At 37.1% G+C, this 14214-nt stretch overlaps 1 protein-coding gene across 8 annotated transcripts in view; it reads left to right on the top strand.

The window, feature by feature from the left end:
• Positions 1-13892, top strand: part of LOC102050795 (phosphatidylinositol-binding clathrin assembly protein-like) — a 34000-nt gene extending 20108 nt beyond the window's left edge. For 2 of the 8 annotated variants that reach the window (XM_055727172.1, XM_027803665.2), the window contains exons 10-21: positions 135-258; positions 2139-2275; positions 2575-2678; positions 3542-3688; positions 4152-4211; positions 4305-4415; positions 5320-5436; positions 5560-5590; positions 6078-6198; positions 8292-8348; positions 8671-8778; positions 9367-13892. In XM_055727172.1, coding sequence (XP_055583147.1) covers positions 135-258; positions 2139-2275; positions 2575-2678; positions 3542-3688; positions 4152-4211; positions 4305-4415; positions 5320-5436; positions 5560-5590; positions 6078-6198; positions 8292-8348; positions 8671-8778; positions 9367-9381 — 1132 coding nt within the window. In that variant the 3' untranslated portion in view covers positions 9382-13892. Of the gene's footprint in view, positions 1-134; positions 259-2138; positions 2276-2574; positions 2679-3541; positions 3689-4151; positions 4212-4304; positions 4416-4685; positions 5132-5319; positions 5437-5559; positions 5591-6077; positions 6199-8291; positions 8349-8670; positions 8779-9366 lie in introns of those variants that run through there. The other 6 variants (XM_055727174.1, XM_055727173.1, XM_055727175.1 and 3 more) reach the window with 6 other exon arrangements.
• The last annotated feature ends 322 nt before the right edge of the window (positions 13893-14214 follow it).

Raw genomic sequence — 14214 nt, 5'->3', positions numbered from 1 at the left:
CTGCCAGAGAGTAAGGGAAGACTGGAGTGAAGAGGGAATGATACACAACTAGATAAGGCCCTTGATGATTGAACTGAGTGATGTATACCTGATGGTTTATCTTAATGAAACTTATTAATTATTACTGTTTTTAGAGCTAGTGCCCTTTCCAGTGCTGTTTCTACACTTGCCAATACAGGAATGTCACTTAGCAGGATGGATGAGAAGGAAAAGCAGCAAGCATTGGAGGAAGAACAAGCTAGACTGCAGGCACTTAAGGTACTATGTTTTACAAGTTTGTATTCAGAGTTGGTTTTTTTTTTTTTCTTTAACTAGATATAGGTGATAACCAAGATTTGGCTTAAAATAGTGTATGGTGGGGGAACTCTCATCTTGAGAGGGCAAGGCATGGTTCTGTGAGATGCACGTGTGATGGCTGCCAGTATTGGGTGACCCTTCTACCTGGAGTATGGTCTGAATGGCACGCAGCTGATACAAATAATTTATTTTCTTCCTTACAAGAGACTTTTATTTATCTCAAAGATTCACAGAATGAGTATACAACATTTCTAGGTTATGTCTCAGCAGCTGAACATACAGAATTGCTATTGTAAGACTGATTATTGGTAGGAGGGAATTATTTTTCCCCATCACGTATAGATTATGGCTTTATTGTGATTTTTCAGTCATGTTATTGATAACGAGAATGTATGCTATACTTCTGCCCATGTTTAACTGCTCTTATTTATTAAAATTAATTTGTGATTTAATTTGAAAAACTGTTTGAAATTATATGTATTTAGGTATAACTTATGGACTTTGATTTTCTTTCAAATGTATTATTTAGCGTATTCTCTGGATTCCTTAACTTTCCTTTGCTCATTGGTACTTGTTGAGTAGTCCTTGGTAACATCCCTCTCAAGGCCTGAATCCTGGCCTTTCAGGTCCTTTTAACCCCTTTATAACACTGTTTCCTGAGAACATAGTATAAAATCTTGAACGAGGCAAGGTGCTTCTCTTGCTGAAAGCTGAATCTGTGGTTCTGTCATGTCCCAGGCACATGGAAGTGGGGCAGTTGGAAATTTTTCTTGTGTTGCTTTAACATCTCTAGACCCACCAAACCAACGTAGCAACTCTGCTCATGTCATCTGGAGGCCACACTGAGAACCTTAAAACTATTTGGAGTGTGAAAGTAAAATTTGATGGTAATGCAGAGTTGAGTTTCATCTTTGGGATTATAGAGGTTTATTGAAGATTCTCTACTTTCCTGACTTGGTGTAAGGCATATTTTTTAAATCGGTGTGAAGCAGGTATTTTGCTATTAGACTAGCCTTAGCGTGCCTTGCTGCCTACTGCTGAACTGTTTCGCTTACTTTCAGCAAGCGTTGTGATGTTATTTGTTCGGGGGTTTTTGGGTGGGGTTGGCTTTTTTTTGTTTTCAGGAGTTGGATCAGATGTCTCCCTCTTTGCTGTCCCACTTCTACTGTAGTAGGACTTGTAGCTGCTGTAACTGAATAATTAAATTGGTTGATACAGATTTTCATTTGGGGGGTGGGGAAGCTTACAAGCTCATTCGGTGTTTTACTTGAGGAATGTAAGCAGTGTAAAACATACACCTGTGCTTTGACCTGTGCTGTATAAATGCAGTGGGCATATCTAGAAGTAACAAAGTATGTAAACCTAAAGTTAACAAGGTAAACTAGACTTTTCTTTTGCTAAATAGAAGCACCACCATATGGATATTGTTAGGATGCACGTTCTCAGTCTGATTTCTGAACATCTGAATTGAACTATAAAGAGATCATAACAGCAGAGGGAGATGGGTGTTCCTGAACAAAGGTCCGTTGACCTGTTTCTCTAAGTGACGATGAAAGCAGCCTAGAATATGTAGCTTGACTAGAAGTGTTTTACGTCTAAGCAGTTACAAGTAATTTGAAAAAATAATTACTGAAATCATCAAGTACCACATTGACTTTAAAAGGTTTTGTTAAAATAAATACTCTTAATTTCAATCATCTTTCTGCTTTCAGGACATTACAGAAGACTGTTTTATTTATTAAGACCATAATTAAAATTTCTTCTTGCAAAAGGGGTTTTCGGGACTGAGGGGTTAATAAATTAATTAAACTAAAATGCAAACTGTGTATCTCATCTTTCAGGAGCAGCGATTAAGAGAGATTTCTGTAGTATCAAATTCCACTTCCACATCAGCATCTCCAAGCACCTTATCAGGAAAGAGTGTGAATACCACTGTAGCTGTTGACTTCTTTGCAGTACCAGCACCCACAACAAATAGGTGAGAGAGACTTTGCTTTCTGAAGCAAGCAGAAATTACTGCATTGGCCTGTAGCTCTGCAATCAACTGCAAAGCACTGATCCTAGCTACTTCTCAAGGATTTTTCAATAATAACCTTTTGCTGTTGTGTTCACAGGAATTTTGGTATCAGTCAAGAAGTGCTTAATTACTAGTTTTGTACTACTATTATTGATGGGCTGGTAGTGAACAAGAGGAAGTGAGATTGGTATGAGTGTTCGTATAACACAAGAATACAATGCCTATTATGTATCTTCATGTTTCTCTGTTTTCTTATTCAGCATGCCCAACCTTTCTAGTGATCTTTTTGATCTTCAGCCTGCATTTGTTCCAACTGTGCAGAGTACTCCAGCTATATCAACATCAGCAAGCAGTGCTTGGGGAGGTGAGCTGATACAATGTCTAAATGATGGGTGAATTCTTAGAATACAAGAATAAAATACAGAGTCATACTTCATTGAATCTATATCTTAAACCTTAATTACTTTGCATTCAAACACTTCTATCCTTGACAGAATATACAGTAAGTTCTCTGAAAGCTCTGGCAAACTGTTACAGAGAAGTTACTTTTGTTTAACACATAGCAGTAGTGTCAATATGCAGTAGATGGAATGAAGGAGCTATTCAATAAAGGGGACAGGTAGATGAACTGTAACTAAAAATCAAACTTTAAAAATGCTGGGAAATGTAAACTAAGCAGATGTAACTGAAAATATGCTGGACTAGTGTTTCCATTCCATTAGTAATGTTTAATATCCTTTTCATTTAAAAGGTGTTGGTGACTTCAGAGTTCTTATAACAAAGCTGCTGTTCCCTGGGCACAGCATTCTCTGTACCCTCATCCATCCTTCTAAAGAATAGTCAGGATAGGTGTCAAAGAAATGTCTTAAATGTTGAAATAAGGCCTAAGTGTTGGTATTTTAACAGGTGGAATTGATGCCCTTGTGTGCTATTTAAAAGGTAGATTCTTGAAGCCAAAAATGTAATATTTAACTTTTTTGATTGATAAATGTTCTGTCATTCTCCCCCTCCCATGCAATGGCAATATCAGAATTATTTTCCCTGAATAGAGTGAGCTGTTAGGATTTTTATCGTAACTAAGAATTTGTACCTGTAATGGGCTGCTCGCTAGGTGGAATGTTTACAGTTTGACTTTGTCTAGAGATTCTCATATTCGATCATTTCAGACTGCTTTTCTTTTCCATTATTTGTCCTTTGTATTCTTTCCTTCACTTCTGCATCTGAAAGGTCCTTTCTCGTCCTCAAATGGTTGTGTTGGTTCTCCACCTCATCTGGACATCTTTGACATGAAGCCTGTTGAAGAAGCTGTAAAATCTACCACCCCTTTCATCAATTCTACTTTTTCCTCCAAACAAACGGTGGAACTGTTTAGTGGTAAAGCAAACAAACCCCATGTAATTTCTATGCAGCTGGAGATGATAATGCTAATAAATTGGGCCATGTAATCTTTCTTGTGGTTTGGACCAAACTTCACTTTTTATTAACAAGTGAAGATGGTGCATTAATTCCAGATGTATTAAACTATATGTTTCCTTAAAGTTTTATTCCTACAGTTGAAATAACTCATTGTTTTGTTCAGTTTGTACACCCTAGACATCCTAAGACTTGCAATGCTGCTGGAATTTTTGCTGCTTTCTTTCAAACTGCAGCCTCCTTTCTATTTTGTAATGGGGAATGCAGGAGTTACTTGAGCTTTTCAAATTTGTTAAATAAATTTTAAAAGCTTCCTTTTTTATTACTTAAATTCTTATTTTTTAATGGCAGACTTAATTCTTGGGTCCCTCTTCCTTTTTCTCTTTTTAACTGATCTTATTTTCTTCTCTTTCTTTTTATGAAGATGACTTTAGTGGTCATAAACCTACATACGCTTCTCTGTATCATCCTCTGACTGTTGATGGTAATTTTCTTTTCTTTTAGTAAACATTCTGGTTTCATTGTAATAAGTTATATTGCTCCATGGGTTTAATTGCTCTAAACTTTTTTTCCCTAGGTTTTCCTCTTCATTCAGCTCCTCCAAGTACCACCTCTTCAACAATTAATGTGGACTTTGATGCTGTTTTTGGAGGAAAATCTACAGCACCAGAGTACAGGACTACAAGTGGTAAAAACTACCTTATGACTAATTTACACCCTACAGGCAACAGTTGCTTAACAATTTAGCATAATTGCTATTGCAGTTCAAAATCTAATAATGTAATACATTTGCAAGCTGATTATAGGGCTGATAAGATAACAGGCAATCAACTGAATTGTAGTTATTTACTTTAAAATTAGCTTTGACTAATCTCATATACTGTGTAATAACTGTTTCCTCTCTTTTTGGGGGAATGAACTTTGAATGTGGCCCACTGGATACCTCTTAACGGGTAAGCTTACATTATTCTGTTTTCAGTGGGTATGACTTCAGTGCTTTCTCTTGATACATATAGATACATAGAGTTCCCTCTAACTTCATTGAGTGGAGTTGTACTTAGAAAAATGCGAAACTGGTTGCATGTATTTGTTGCTTGAAGAGTAGCTGAGTTATGATCTTTCTCTTGCTTGGTGCTGTTTTGCTATGTGAATGTATTGCTGTATGTCCTTAGGAACGTATAGCAAAGGAACTCTTGTGTACATTCAGGGTGCTAGCAGTATCATGAAATTACTGCTATATTGTTTCCAAGTGCTCTTGTAACACTATCTTTAACAACCGTTCTTCAGTTTTAGGGGAGATTCATCTTAATTCAAAAATACCATCAGTCACTGCTGAAGTAAAATTAAAGATTGTACTAGATTAATAGCTACAATATAGTATTCCATAAAAAAGAAAGAGGCTAAGCTATGCTTCTGTCTGAGCCTTAAACACTTCCAGCATGTTGAAACTTTGCATATAGATACTCAAACTATTTAGCGTTCTATAAAGAAAATACCTCCCTGGCATATGGATGTGTTTTTCTATTAAATGCAATATAACTGATTTGTCAACAGTTGCTTTTATGTTCTTTGTTTAGTTTTTAACTTTCTAGATGATGTATTGCAACCCACAGTACCACCACAAAATCAAAAAGCCGCTTTAGCCAGCCAGCAAAGTGGAAAAATTTTTGCAAATGACCTTGATTCTTCACTGGCTAATCTAGTGGGAAGTAAGTGTGAAGCTTTAACTATCCCATTTGCTACTGAAAACAAAACAAGCTTCCCCCCCTGCCCCCCCCCCCTAAATAAATTAAAAATACTTAGGGATTTTGTCGGTTTCTCCTTCCCCCCAGATCTTGGCTTTGGAGGAACTCCATCCAAAAAGTAAGTGCAAATATGTATTTATAATATTGTCACATGATTATTTGGTAGCCTCTGGCACAGTTTACCAGTACTAACATGGCAAGAGTCTCAACTCTTGAAAGTAATGAAGTACCAAGAACAGCATTGAAACAGTGAGTTTGCGGTCAGTCACCATAACACAGTCAACCTTAACTTTTGAAGTAATTCACTTCAGTTTCTCAATTGCTGTATTTTTATGAAGCACCATAAAAAAACTTGCAGTTACATAAAACTGTAGTTAATCATCATGCTGTACAGTGCTGTAATGATAGTTTACTTTTAACACAAAACAGAACCCCCAGACTTCATATTTACTGGAACAGATATAGAAGTAGTTACTGAAATCCTGAGTGTTTCTTGCAACCATAGATTTCAGCTGTGTATTAAGGCATGTTTTGATTTTCTGTTATGTTGTTGTTACTCTAGCTGTTGACTCTCTGTGAAAACTAACACCACATTTTCATTTCAGATCAGATATGCAGTGGACCCAGCCCACAGAGAAAAAACTTACTGGTGGAACAAACTGGCAAGCAAAAACAAGCACATCAACCACGTGGAACCCTACTCCCTTACCCACTATTCCACATATGGTAATTTCTGTACTACTTGAATCATGTTTCATTTTCATAAATGCTAATTCCTTGCTTGAAGTAACTTAAGCATTAGCAAAGGCTGTTTGGGACAAGACTTGGGGGCAGGGGGGAATGCGTGTAGGATCACCTCTCAAGCTGGATGAGGTAGGGGTTTTAGTGTGTGTTATTTCCCCTAACTGTAAAATTTGTCCATGAAAGACTTAAATAACCAGCCTTTCACTTGAGACATATCTCATCTCATAAGTTCTTTTTGAATTGAAGCAAATGACCCCAAACCTGAAAATTTGATGTGCATGTTTGAGATCCTCTCACATCCATACACGCACCAGAATGTGTTTCAAGGGCAAAACTGCTGTTCCTTCCAGTTTTCACTCCTTTTTCAGTTTTATCACATGAAACACTGCTACAGCTCCTGCAAGGCATCCTAATTATTAGGCCAGGCAGCACTTTGGAATTTTGAAAATGCTCAGCAGCAACTTTGTATTTTTAACACAGTATAAAATACTAAGTGGAAGTTTTATCGTTATTTAAATGAAGAATTTTCATTCCTTGGGCGGATATTTGTAGGCAACTGAGTTTTCCTATGCTTATAGAAGAGATTTTTTTTTTCAAGTATCTTCTATTCATACATATTCATACAAATATGAACCACTTCTGAAATAAAGCTGCCTTAGAGGGAAGTAGAATGTTCATGTTGGTTATACGTACATACAACTAGGGTAATTACCACATTTGCTTTGAATTTTTGGACTGCTGTCTGACTTTATTTTACAATATTTATAGTTTTGCCTGTAATGCCCATTTTCCTCATCTTATGTGAGTATGTTCATTCAGAATTACCAAAGTTGAACAGAATATTAAATTCAGTAGTGGACTCGAAACCAAAACTCAAAAATTCTGTATGAGAGGATCTCTCAGTTGTATAGCACTTTTATGTGAGATTTCTGAGACCATAAAATCTATTTATCCCCTCCTGGTGCTCTAGAACATGCTGTTGGTGCTGATGCATTTTTATTTCGGAAAGATAGAGGGCACCTTGGCACACTGATCGCTGTGGATTTGGGTTTTGTGTTTCTATTTCATGTGTTCATGTTTAATACTTTCTGGTCTAAGCCTTTTATGCCAGGTATCTGCTCACTCATTTACTTGGAATTCTGACAAACTATGATGCAAATGACTAGCTCAGTTATGAGTGTCTTTAAAATCAGTGCTCCAGTATTGAAAAGGTCTAACTGTCCTGGCTTGATCTGTGGCATTCAGGGTACTAACCCTCCAGTTCATGTGTAGTCTGCATAGTCTTTCATAGTGAAGTACTCTAATTAGCACTCCATTTTTAATATCACTAGCATTACTTAACAATGCATGGCCATATGAAGTGCATGCATCACTGTGCCTGTGAACATAACCTGATATAAGTTATTGCTGGCATAGGATGCTCCTTTTTTTTTTTTTTTCTTATTGTGATATGTTGCAGACATCAGAAGTTAGTATGTGAGCAACATTTACCTGACTAAACATATTTTGCTATTAGTTTCTTAAGCTGAATGGTCACTGGCTTGGGTTTTTTCTATGCCCTTCTCACGTGTAGTGGGAGGACAAAGGCGTATTGCATGCCATGCCATCTAAAAGCTTCTCACACCATGTTTATGCGAGCAATATACTCAAATCTGTCTAGATTTGGTAAAATTTCGATTTTTGCTTTAAGTAGTATTATTGATAGATTTCTAGGCAGGGAACCTATCTTAAATTAACAGGCATAGTTGCTGATGTTATTGCCGTTGCACTTTTTTCCTCCCGTTCTAATTGTTTTAATAAATCAGTTGAGTATAATTACAGACAGTTATGGTACTGGACTTGAATCCATCCCTTGGTTAGAATTTCCAGTTTGAATACCTCCTTAAATAATTTTCTGTCCTTACTCCTTTTGCTGTGCCAGAATGGAGTACACTATCCTGGATATGTAAGTCCATTTCTTGTAAATACATTGGTTATTTAAAGCAATGAAAAATACATATTTGTCATGGTTTTATATATATATTACTAGTATGTCTGAGCTTATCTAAAATACGTGAAAATTGTCTTCATTGAAGGTACCTGCTCCTATCACATACCCATTGACCACGCCTCAAGTGCCTGTATATGGAATGGTAAGAAATGTGATTGTCTTATATTCCTGAAAAACCTAGTTGTGTCCTCTAGTGAGTTGCATGGCAGGCACTGTTGTGCTCAAATCACCCTGCAACTTACATGTACTGTTTCATAAGGTCAATAGCGTGTGAAATCTGATAACTTTTTTACACTGCATTGGATGAGATTACTTTAAATTTAATACAGTGAGTTTTTTAACTTTACTACATGTGTGTGTCTATAGGCTTTTTTTCTACTAACTTAGAATGCAAAAAGTTGTGTCTTCTAGAAGTAGTTTGAATTTTATATATGTGTTTTGTGGGGGTTTTGTTTTTCTAACAGGTACCTCCTCAGGTTGGAGCTGCTCCTTTGATGGCACCTCAGTCAATGATGTATACGCAGCCGGGTTTAAGGCCAACAAATCCTTTTGCACCTGTCTCTGAAACTCAGGTGAACTGTTTTCTTTAATCTTGAGACCGTACTGAAACTTTAGTCTTGGTAAAAGCAACCAAATGCTTCCTGAAGGGCTTAGAATATATTTCTGCTTTTGAAAGTGAAGGATTCCTCAGTTAAAGGCAACAGCTTTTGCTGGCAAGGAGGCAAATTCAGATGGTGTGAGCATGCATATGTAGGAAGCAAGGAAGAAAGTAAAATTTAAATATTTAGTGGCTAACTTTTTTCTCTGTGTCAATATTAAGAAAATGGGAGTGGTGAAGACACATAGAATTTAAACTTCTTATGACATTAGCTGGATACTTGGTTTAGTCATACTGACTAGAGCAGTGGTGAAAGCTTTCTGAAGGATCAGCTGGTAAGGCAATAAAAAAGGCATGGACAAGAGCTCACTTAAGTTGAAGAAACTGTGTACTCCTGTCATCCAGATATGTTGGTCTTTATGTTCTTCAGGGATGTTTTGAAATGCCAAAGCAATAGTCTTAACTTGCAAGTAACAAGGCAGTTGAGTAAATTCATAATTCTAAAACACTGAGAAATCATGTGTTATGTAAGTGGCATTAATATGTAATCTCTGCTTCACAGATACAGTTTATGTAGAGCCGCCAAAGCAGCAAGATGTGAGAACAACCAAATACTGGTAAAAAAAAGAAAAGACTGCATTTCAATCTTCCCATGATGTATTCCTGAGCAGGGCAACTGTTTCTTGCCTGTGTAATACAATACTATTTTGAATTGCAATGCTTTAGAGATTCTTGTTTATAATAGTCACTGCAGTGTGAAGTAATGTTTGTTCACTGATTTATTTTTTTTTTTTTTACCTTTTTTAACTGCTCAGCAGAAAACTGTATTTTGAGGTTGACTCGGAAGGTGCAAGATGGATTATGTATCATCTTCAATAATGAGAAGAGGGGTTACGTGATTGCTCTACAACCTTACTCATCAGTGGATTACCTTAGGAAGTTAACTGAGGATGTCAAAGCTATTTATTTTTTCCATAAATTTTGTGGCTGTTGTAACCAAGACACAAGACAGATGAAGTTGAGCAATAAAATTTTTATGTGCTCTAATAAATACTCTGATAGAGCAATGCTTGCATTATCATAAGGAAAATATTGTGTGAAATCAGACAGCTTTTTCAAATTAGAATAGCTTATAGTAATTTGCAAACTTTATAATGTGAGTTTGAAATGCTGTGAATCAACAAGATATATACATATTATATATATACATATATATATATTAAAAAAAATAAATTGCTCCATTGGTATGTCAGTGTTACATGGCTAGTTTAAAGAGCCAGGCTCTGATACAGGCTGAAAGTCTGTGGTGGAGTAGGGGAAACAAGTGTGTTACGGAACAGCATGTGCAGCCTCCAACAGGTGTCTGTAGCTGCACTTCCATCGAGTATCTTCTCTGCAGTTAGCATTTTTCATAGCTCAAGGGAGAGTAGCTTTGGTGGCCAGTGAGTGAAGGTATCCTTAAGAACAGCAAATGGAAGCAGTTAGAAAATCATGTTGCTAACTGCGAAAGAGGCAAGAGATCCAATTACATTTTTTTTTTTAATCCATGAGGTCAAAAGAAGCAAACTTTGCAATAGTGCTGACACTTGCGAACTGGCAACTATACTGAAATTATCCAGCTGTAGAGAATAGCTTGTGCTGCTTTTCTGAAATACAAACCTAGCTGTAAACCATATAAAAGTAATTATTTTTAAATGTGTAAATATGTGCAGACTTTTAGATAAACTTTTCTTTAATGCTGCAGTAATCTTTTTCATCTGTAGTAATGTCAAGGTAAAAATGCTATGTTAAGAAATCCGGACTCCTTTTGAGAGGAAAATCTTTTACATCAGCTAATTTATGAAGTACGCTATTCATGATGGGTCAGATGTATAGAGACTTCTGGCACATCTTTTGTATTTTACAATCTTCCTCCAAATCTGAAATCGGCTTTGAAAATGCCTTATCTTGTATTTTTCAGTGTCTGGTAAAACCTGATAGCATTAAAAAACAACAACTACAAATAATAAATGGAATTGGGAGCAACCTTTCTTCCAGAAGTTTTGTGGCAGAACACAGCGAAAAGCTCTCCTGTAAAATGACTTTACTAATGATAATATTAAAGCTGAATTTTCAAAAAATGAATAGTTTTCTATTGTTAAAATAAACAGACCTCCAGAGTAGCATGTCTTTTATCTTCTGGAGAGTCTGTAAGTGCAGAAATATCTCTGACTCTCACTGTAAATGCAAATAGGCCTGAGAATCTTGTCAAACTGTCCTGTAGAGAATTTCTAAAATACAGCATCTTCTTCACAGTGGGAACAAGCCTTTTTCTAAACGCTTAATTCTGCCCAAAGAGTGCAAAAGTAGTATTTCTTAACCCTATGGAAATATTTTTGCCAAGTGAAACGGCTCAAAAGAAACAAAATTGAAAATCCACCTCCCAACCTTTGGAATCTGTAACCACTAACTTCCTGGGAAATGTAACCTTGCAGAAATCTAAAACTCTTTGAGTTTCTGAATGTGTATTGATTTTGATTTTGATTTTTTTAAAAAAAGAATTTGGACCATTATATAGCAATGTGATGTTCAAGTCTGAATTACAAAGGGCTTCAAGCTTTAATCCACCTTTATTGGGTTGAACAATTGTACAATTTTAAGCCAATGAGTTATTCAGTGCCTATAGTTACCCTCCACGTGATGAGGGAATAGATGCCATTTAGAATGGGTCATTGTGTTGAGGGGACTGTTTGTTTTGGAAATAGTGAATTCCATTGATTTATTCAGCATTGAAAAGTCTTGAGTTCAAATTAGACCAGTACCTGTAGTAATAAATGTCTGGGCATTAATGACAGAGCTGAGGGCGCTACAAGCAGGCAGTTTCTGGCACTGTAAGCTGTTAGGTCTCTTTCTCATACTGAGTTGTATTAAGTAATAATCCATTATTTTAATAAAATATGCAAATAAATGCCTGGCAAACAGTATATATTTGTTAAACTTTATTGCAGAGCATTCTGAATATCTGGAGTGTACTTCGCTCAGAAATGGATTTAGTACTAGGTATAGTTTGCACTACTTCTGATTTGCTCTGGATTTTTTAATGCTGCTTTGGTATGCTTTCTTGTAGCAAAGCTGTCTGATACCAATTCATTTAGTATTAAAAAAGGAGAAACAGCCACAAAGTACATCCTAAAAACTTTATAAGCTACCTTCTTTTTAGTCTCGTTCAGAATGTTTGGTACATTGAAACACAGCTTTCAGATGGATCCTTATGAAGAAAAAAAAACTGATTTACTTGCTTCTTGCTGCACGAAAGGGCACAGGGCTCCTTCTTGCCAGTCCCTTCCTTGTGCACATGTTGGAACGCATAAAATGGCAGAGTGCTGTCTTTTAAATAATGTAGTTCATACATAAGTTTTAAAAAAACCCCACCAACAACTTGGGCTGCCGTCAGAGCTTTTATTTGCTCAGAAAACAAGTTCTCCAGAAAACCACTTTGAAGACGAAGGTTGTTGCTGAGGCTAACTGTGGTAGCTCACAAGAGCTGCAAATAGTAGTTGTGATGAGTAAAACACTGAAGAGAGATGTATATAAATGTGACTTTCCCTTTTGTTTCCTTCCAACTGGTTTGATCAGAATCCTGTTCTGAATACTTCAGAAAGCAGATAACTAAGATTTCCTCCTTGTTCGGACAAGCATGGAGTGACGACTTTAAAGTATGCTGTGCGCTTGGCATTGTTGTACTCTAGCGGGTCACTCGAGCCTAACTGTTGGGACTTGGTGCTGCTACAGGGAGGCTGTCTTTCATGGGATATACCATAAGATAACTTCTGGGGGGATTTGGAAAGCCTGATTGCGTTAGGCCTGTTGGACTTGAAAGTGTACCTCTTTTTAAATAACTGGGGTTTTCTAATGTTCTCTAGGTATAGTTTGACTTCACCTCCAAGAAGTTACTGATTTATTTTTTATTTTTTTTTTAATTTTGGACACGTACTAGAGAAATCTCAGTTCTGTGCACATAGTGGTGGGATACTTGTAGGTAAACAAATAACAAATGGACTTCTGTTTATAAAACAAAACCAAACCACACACACACACAAAAAAACCCCAATTAAAAACCCTTCTGACTACAAGACTGAATACAGGGTCTATCCCCATCTGGGTTTTTTGATGTGTGGCAGGGAGGGTGGGGTTACAATTAGAATAGTATGCACTGTGGATCGGTGCTTGTGCTTAATTTGTACATAAAAAGGAAAACTTTGTTTTGAGTAGTTTGTATTGTAAGGACAACATCTAAAGGCACTGTGTATCAGTCATTTATTTCCATTTAAAAGATTATATTTTTGAGCAATGGAAACTACGTTATCATTTATACATTACTGATAGCTAGGAATATAGAAAACCTGTTGCTATTACTCTGAAGATGTATCTGACTTGTCATTAATCTATATAAATCACTGCATCGCTACTTTTATGCAGATTCTCATGATCGTTTATTTAAAGAGATTGTAGTAGCTGGTACAGTTACAGCAGGAATTGTAACATCAGATCTTTCAGTAGATCTCAAACATGTATCCTTGTGATCGAGTTGAATACTTTACCAAATGTTTGGCTGGAATGTCATCTCAGAGCAATGACAAAATAGGTGCTGGAACAGATTTCCCTCACCCCCAGCCCCACTTTACATTATTTATTTAATAGGTCTCGTTTTGTATGTTATGTTTTTCCCCATAACAGGTTTGTGCCTTTTATTGGATATTTATTTAAAAGGAGCTACTATAATTTAGGTTGTTCAGGCATTTTTTCAGATGTATTCTTGTACAGCTCTTCCTTTACGTGAGTTCCTTCATTTTATAAGAATACAGAATGTGCGGAAAATATACTAGCCACAAACTGGAAAAAAATTTTTGAGGGTTTATGTTCTGTGAATTAATTTTTTTTAAAAAAAAAAAAAGCCTAAGCACAAGACTGGCTGTGTCGGTATTTTAATTGCGGAACTTCACAATTTGTTAATACACAAACTGTTTGTTTTTTAAAAACTGCTCATATCCAATTATTTGATGAAACAAGTTTTGGAAAAAAAAAATAAACTTTGGCACATGCAAGGTGTGTGCGTGTCTGTGCTCGTTCTTTAGGCGGTGCTTGGGCTTAGGGCTCCGTGTGATGCTCACGGCAACGGCTGCGGGGCTGCCGAAGCAATTACTCCGCTCCCTTGGGATTTACGCGGGGGTGCGCCTGGTTTCGGTGATCGGTGGGGCTCGGTCACCGGGCCCCAACGCCGCCGTGTCCGGCTCCCCGGGCCCGGTGGGGGGCGCGGAGGCTGCCGCCGCGCCGCCCGTGGCCGTGTAAGCCCTCCGCATCAAGGAGCGGCGGCGCGGAACGTTCTCCCCGCGGAGCCTTTACTCCCGGTAGCTGCGGCTCCTCCTCCCCG

Source organism: Falco cherrug, chromosome 15 (assembly GCF_023634085.1).
Source record: "Falco cherrug isolate bFalChe1 chromosome 15, bFalChe1.pri, whole genome shotgun sequence".
NCBI classification, from domain to species: Eukaryota; Metazoa; Chordata; class Aves; order Falconiformes; family Falconidae; genus Falco; species Falco cherrug.
The sequence above is the reverse complement of the archived record's forward strand: the minus strand, read 5'-3'. Positions and strand labels throughout refer to the sequence as shown.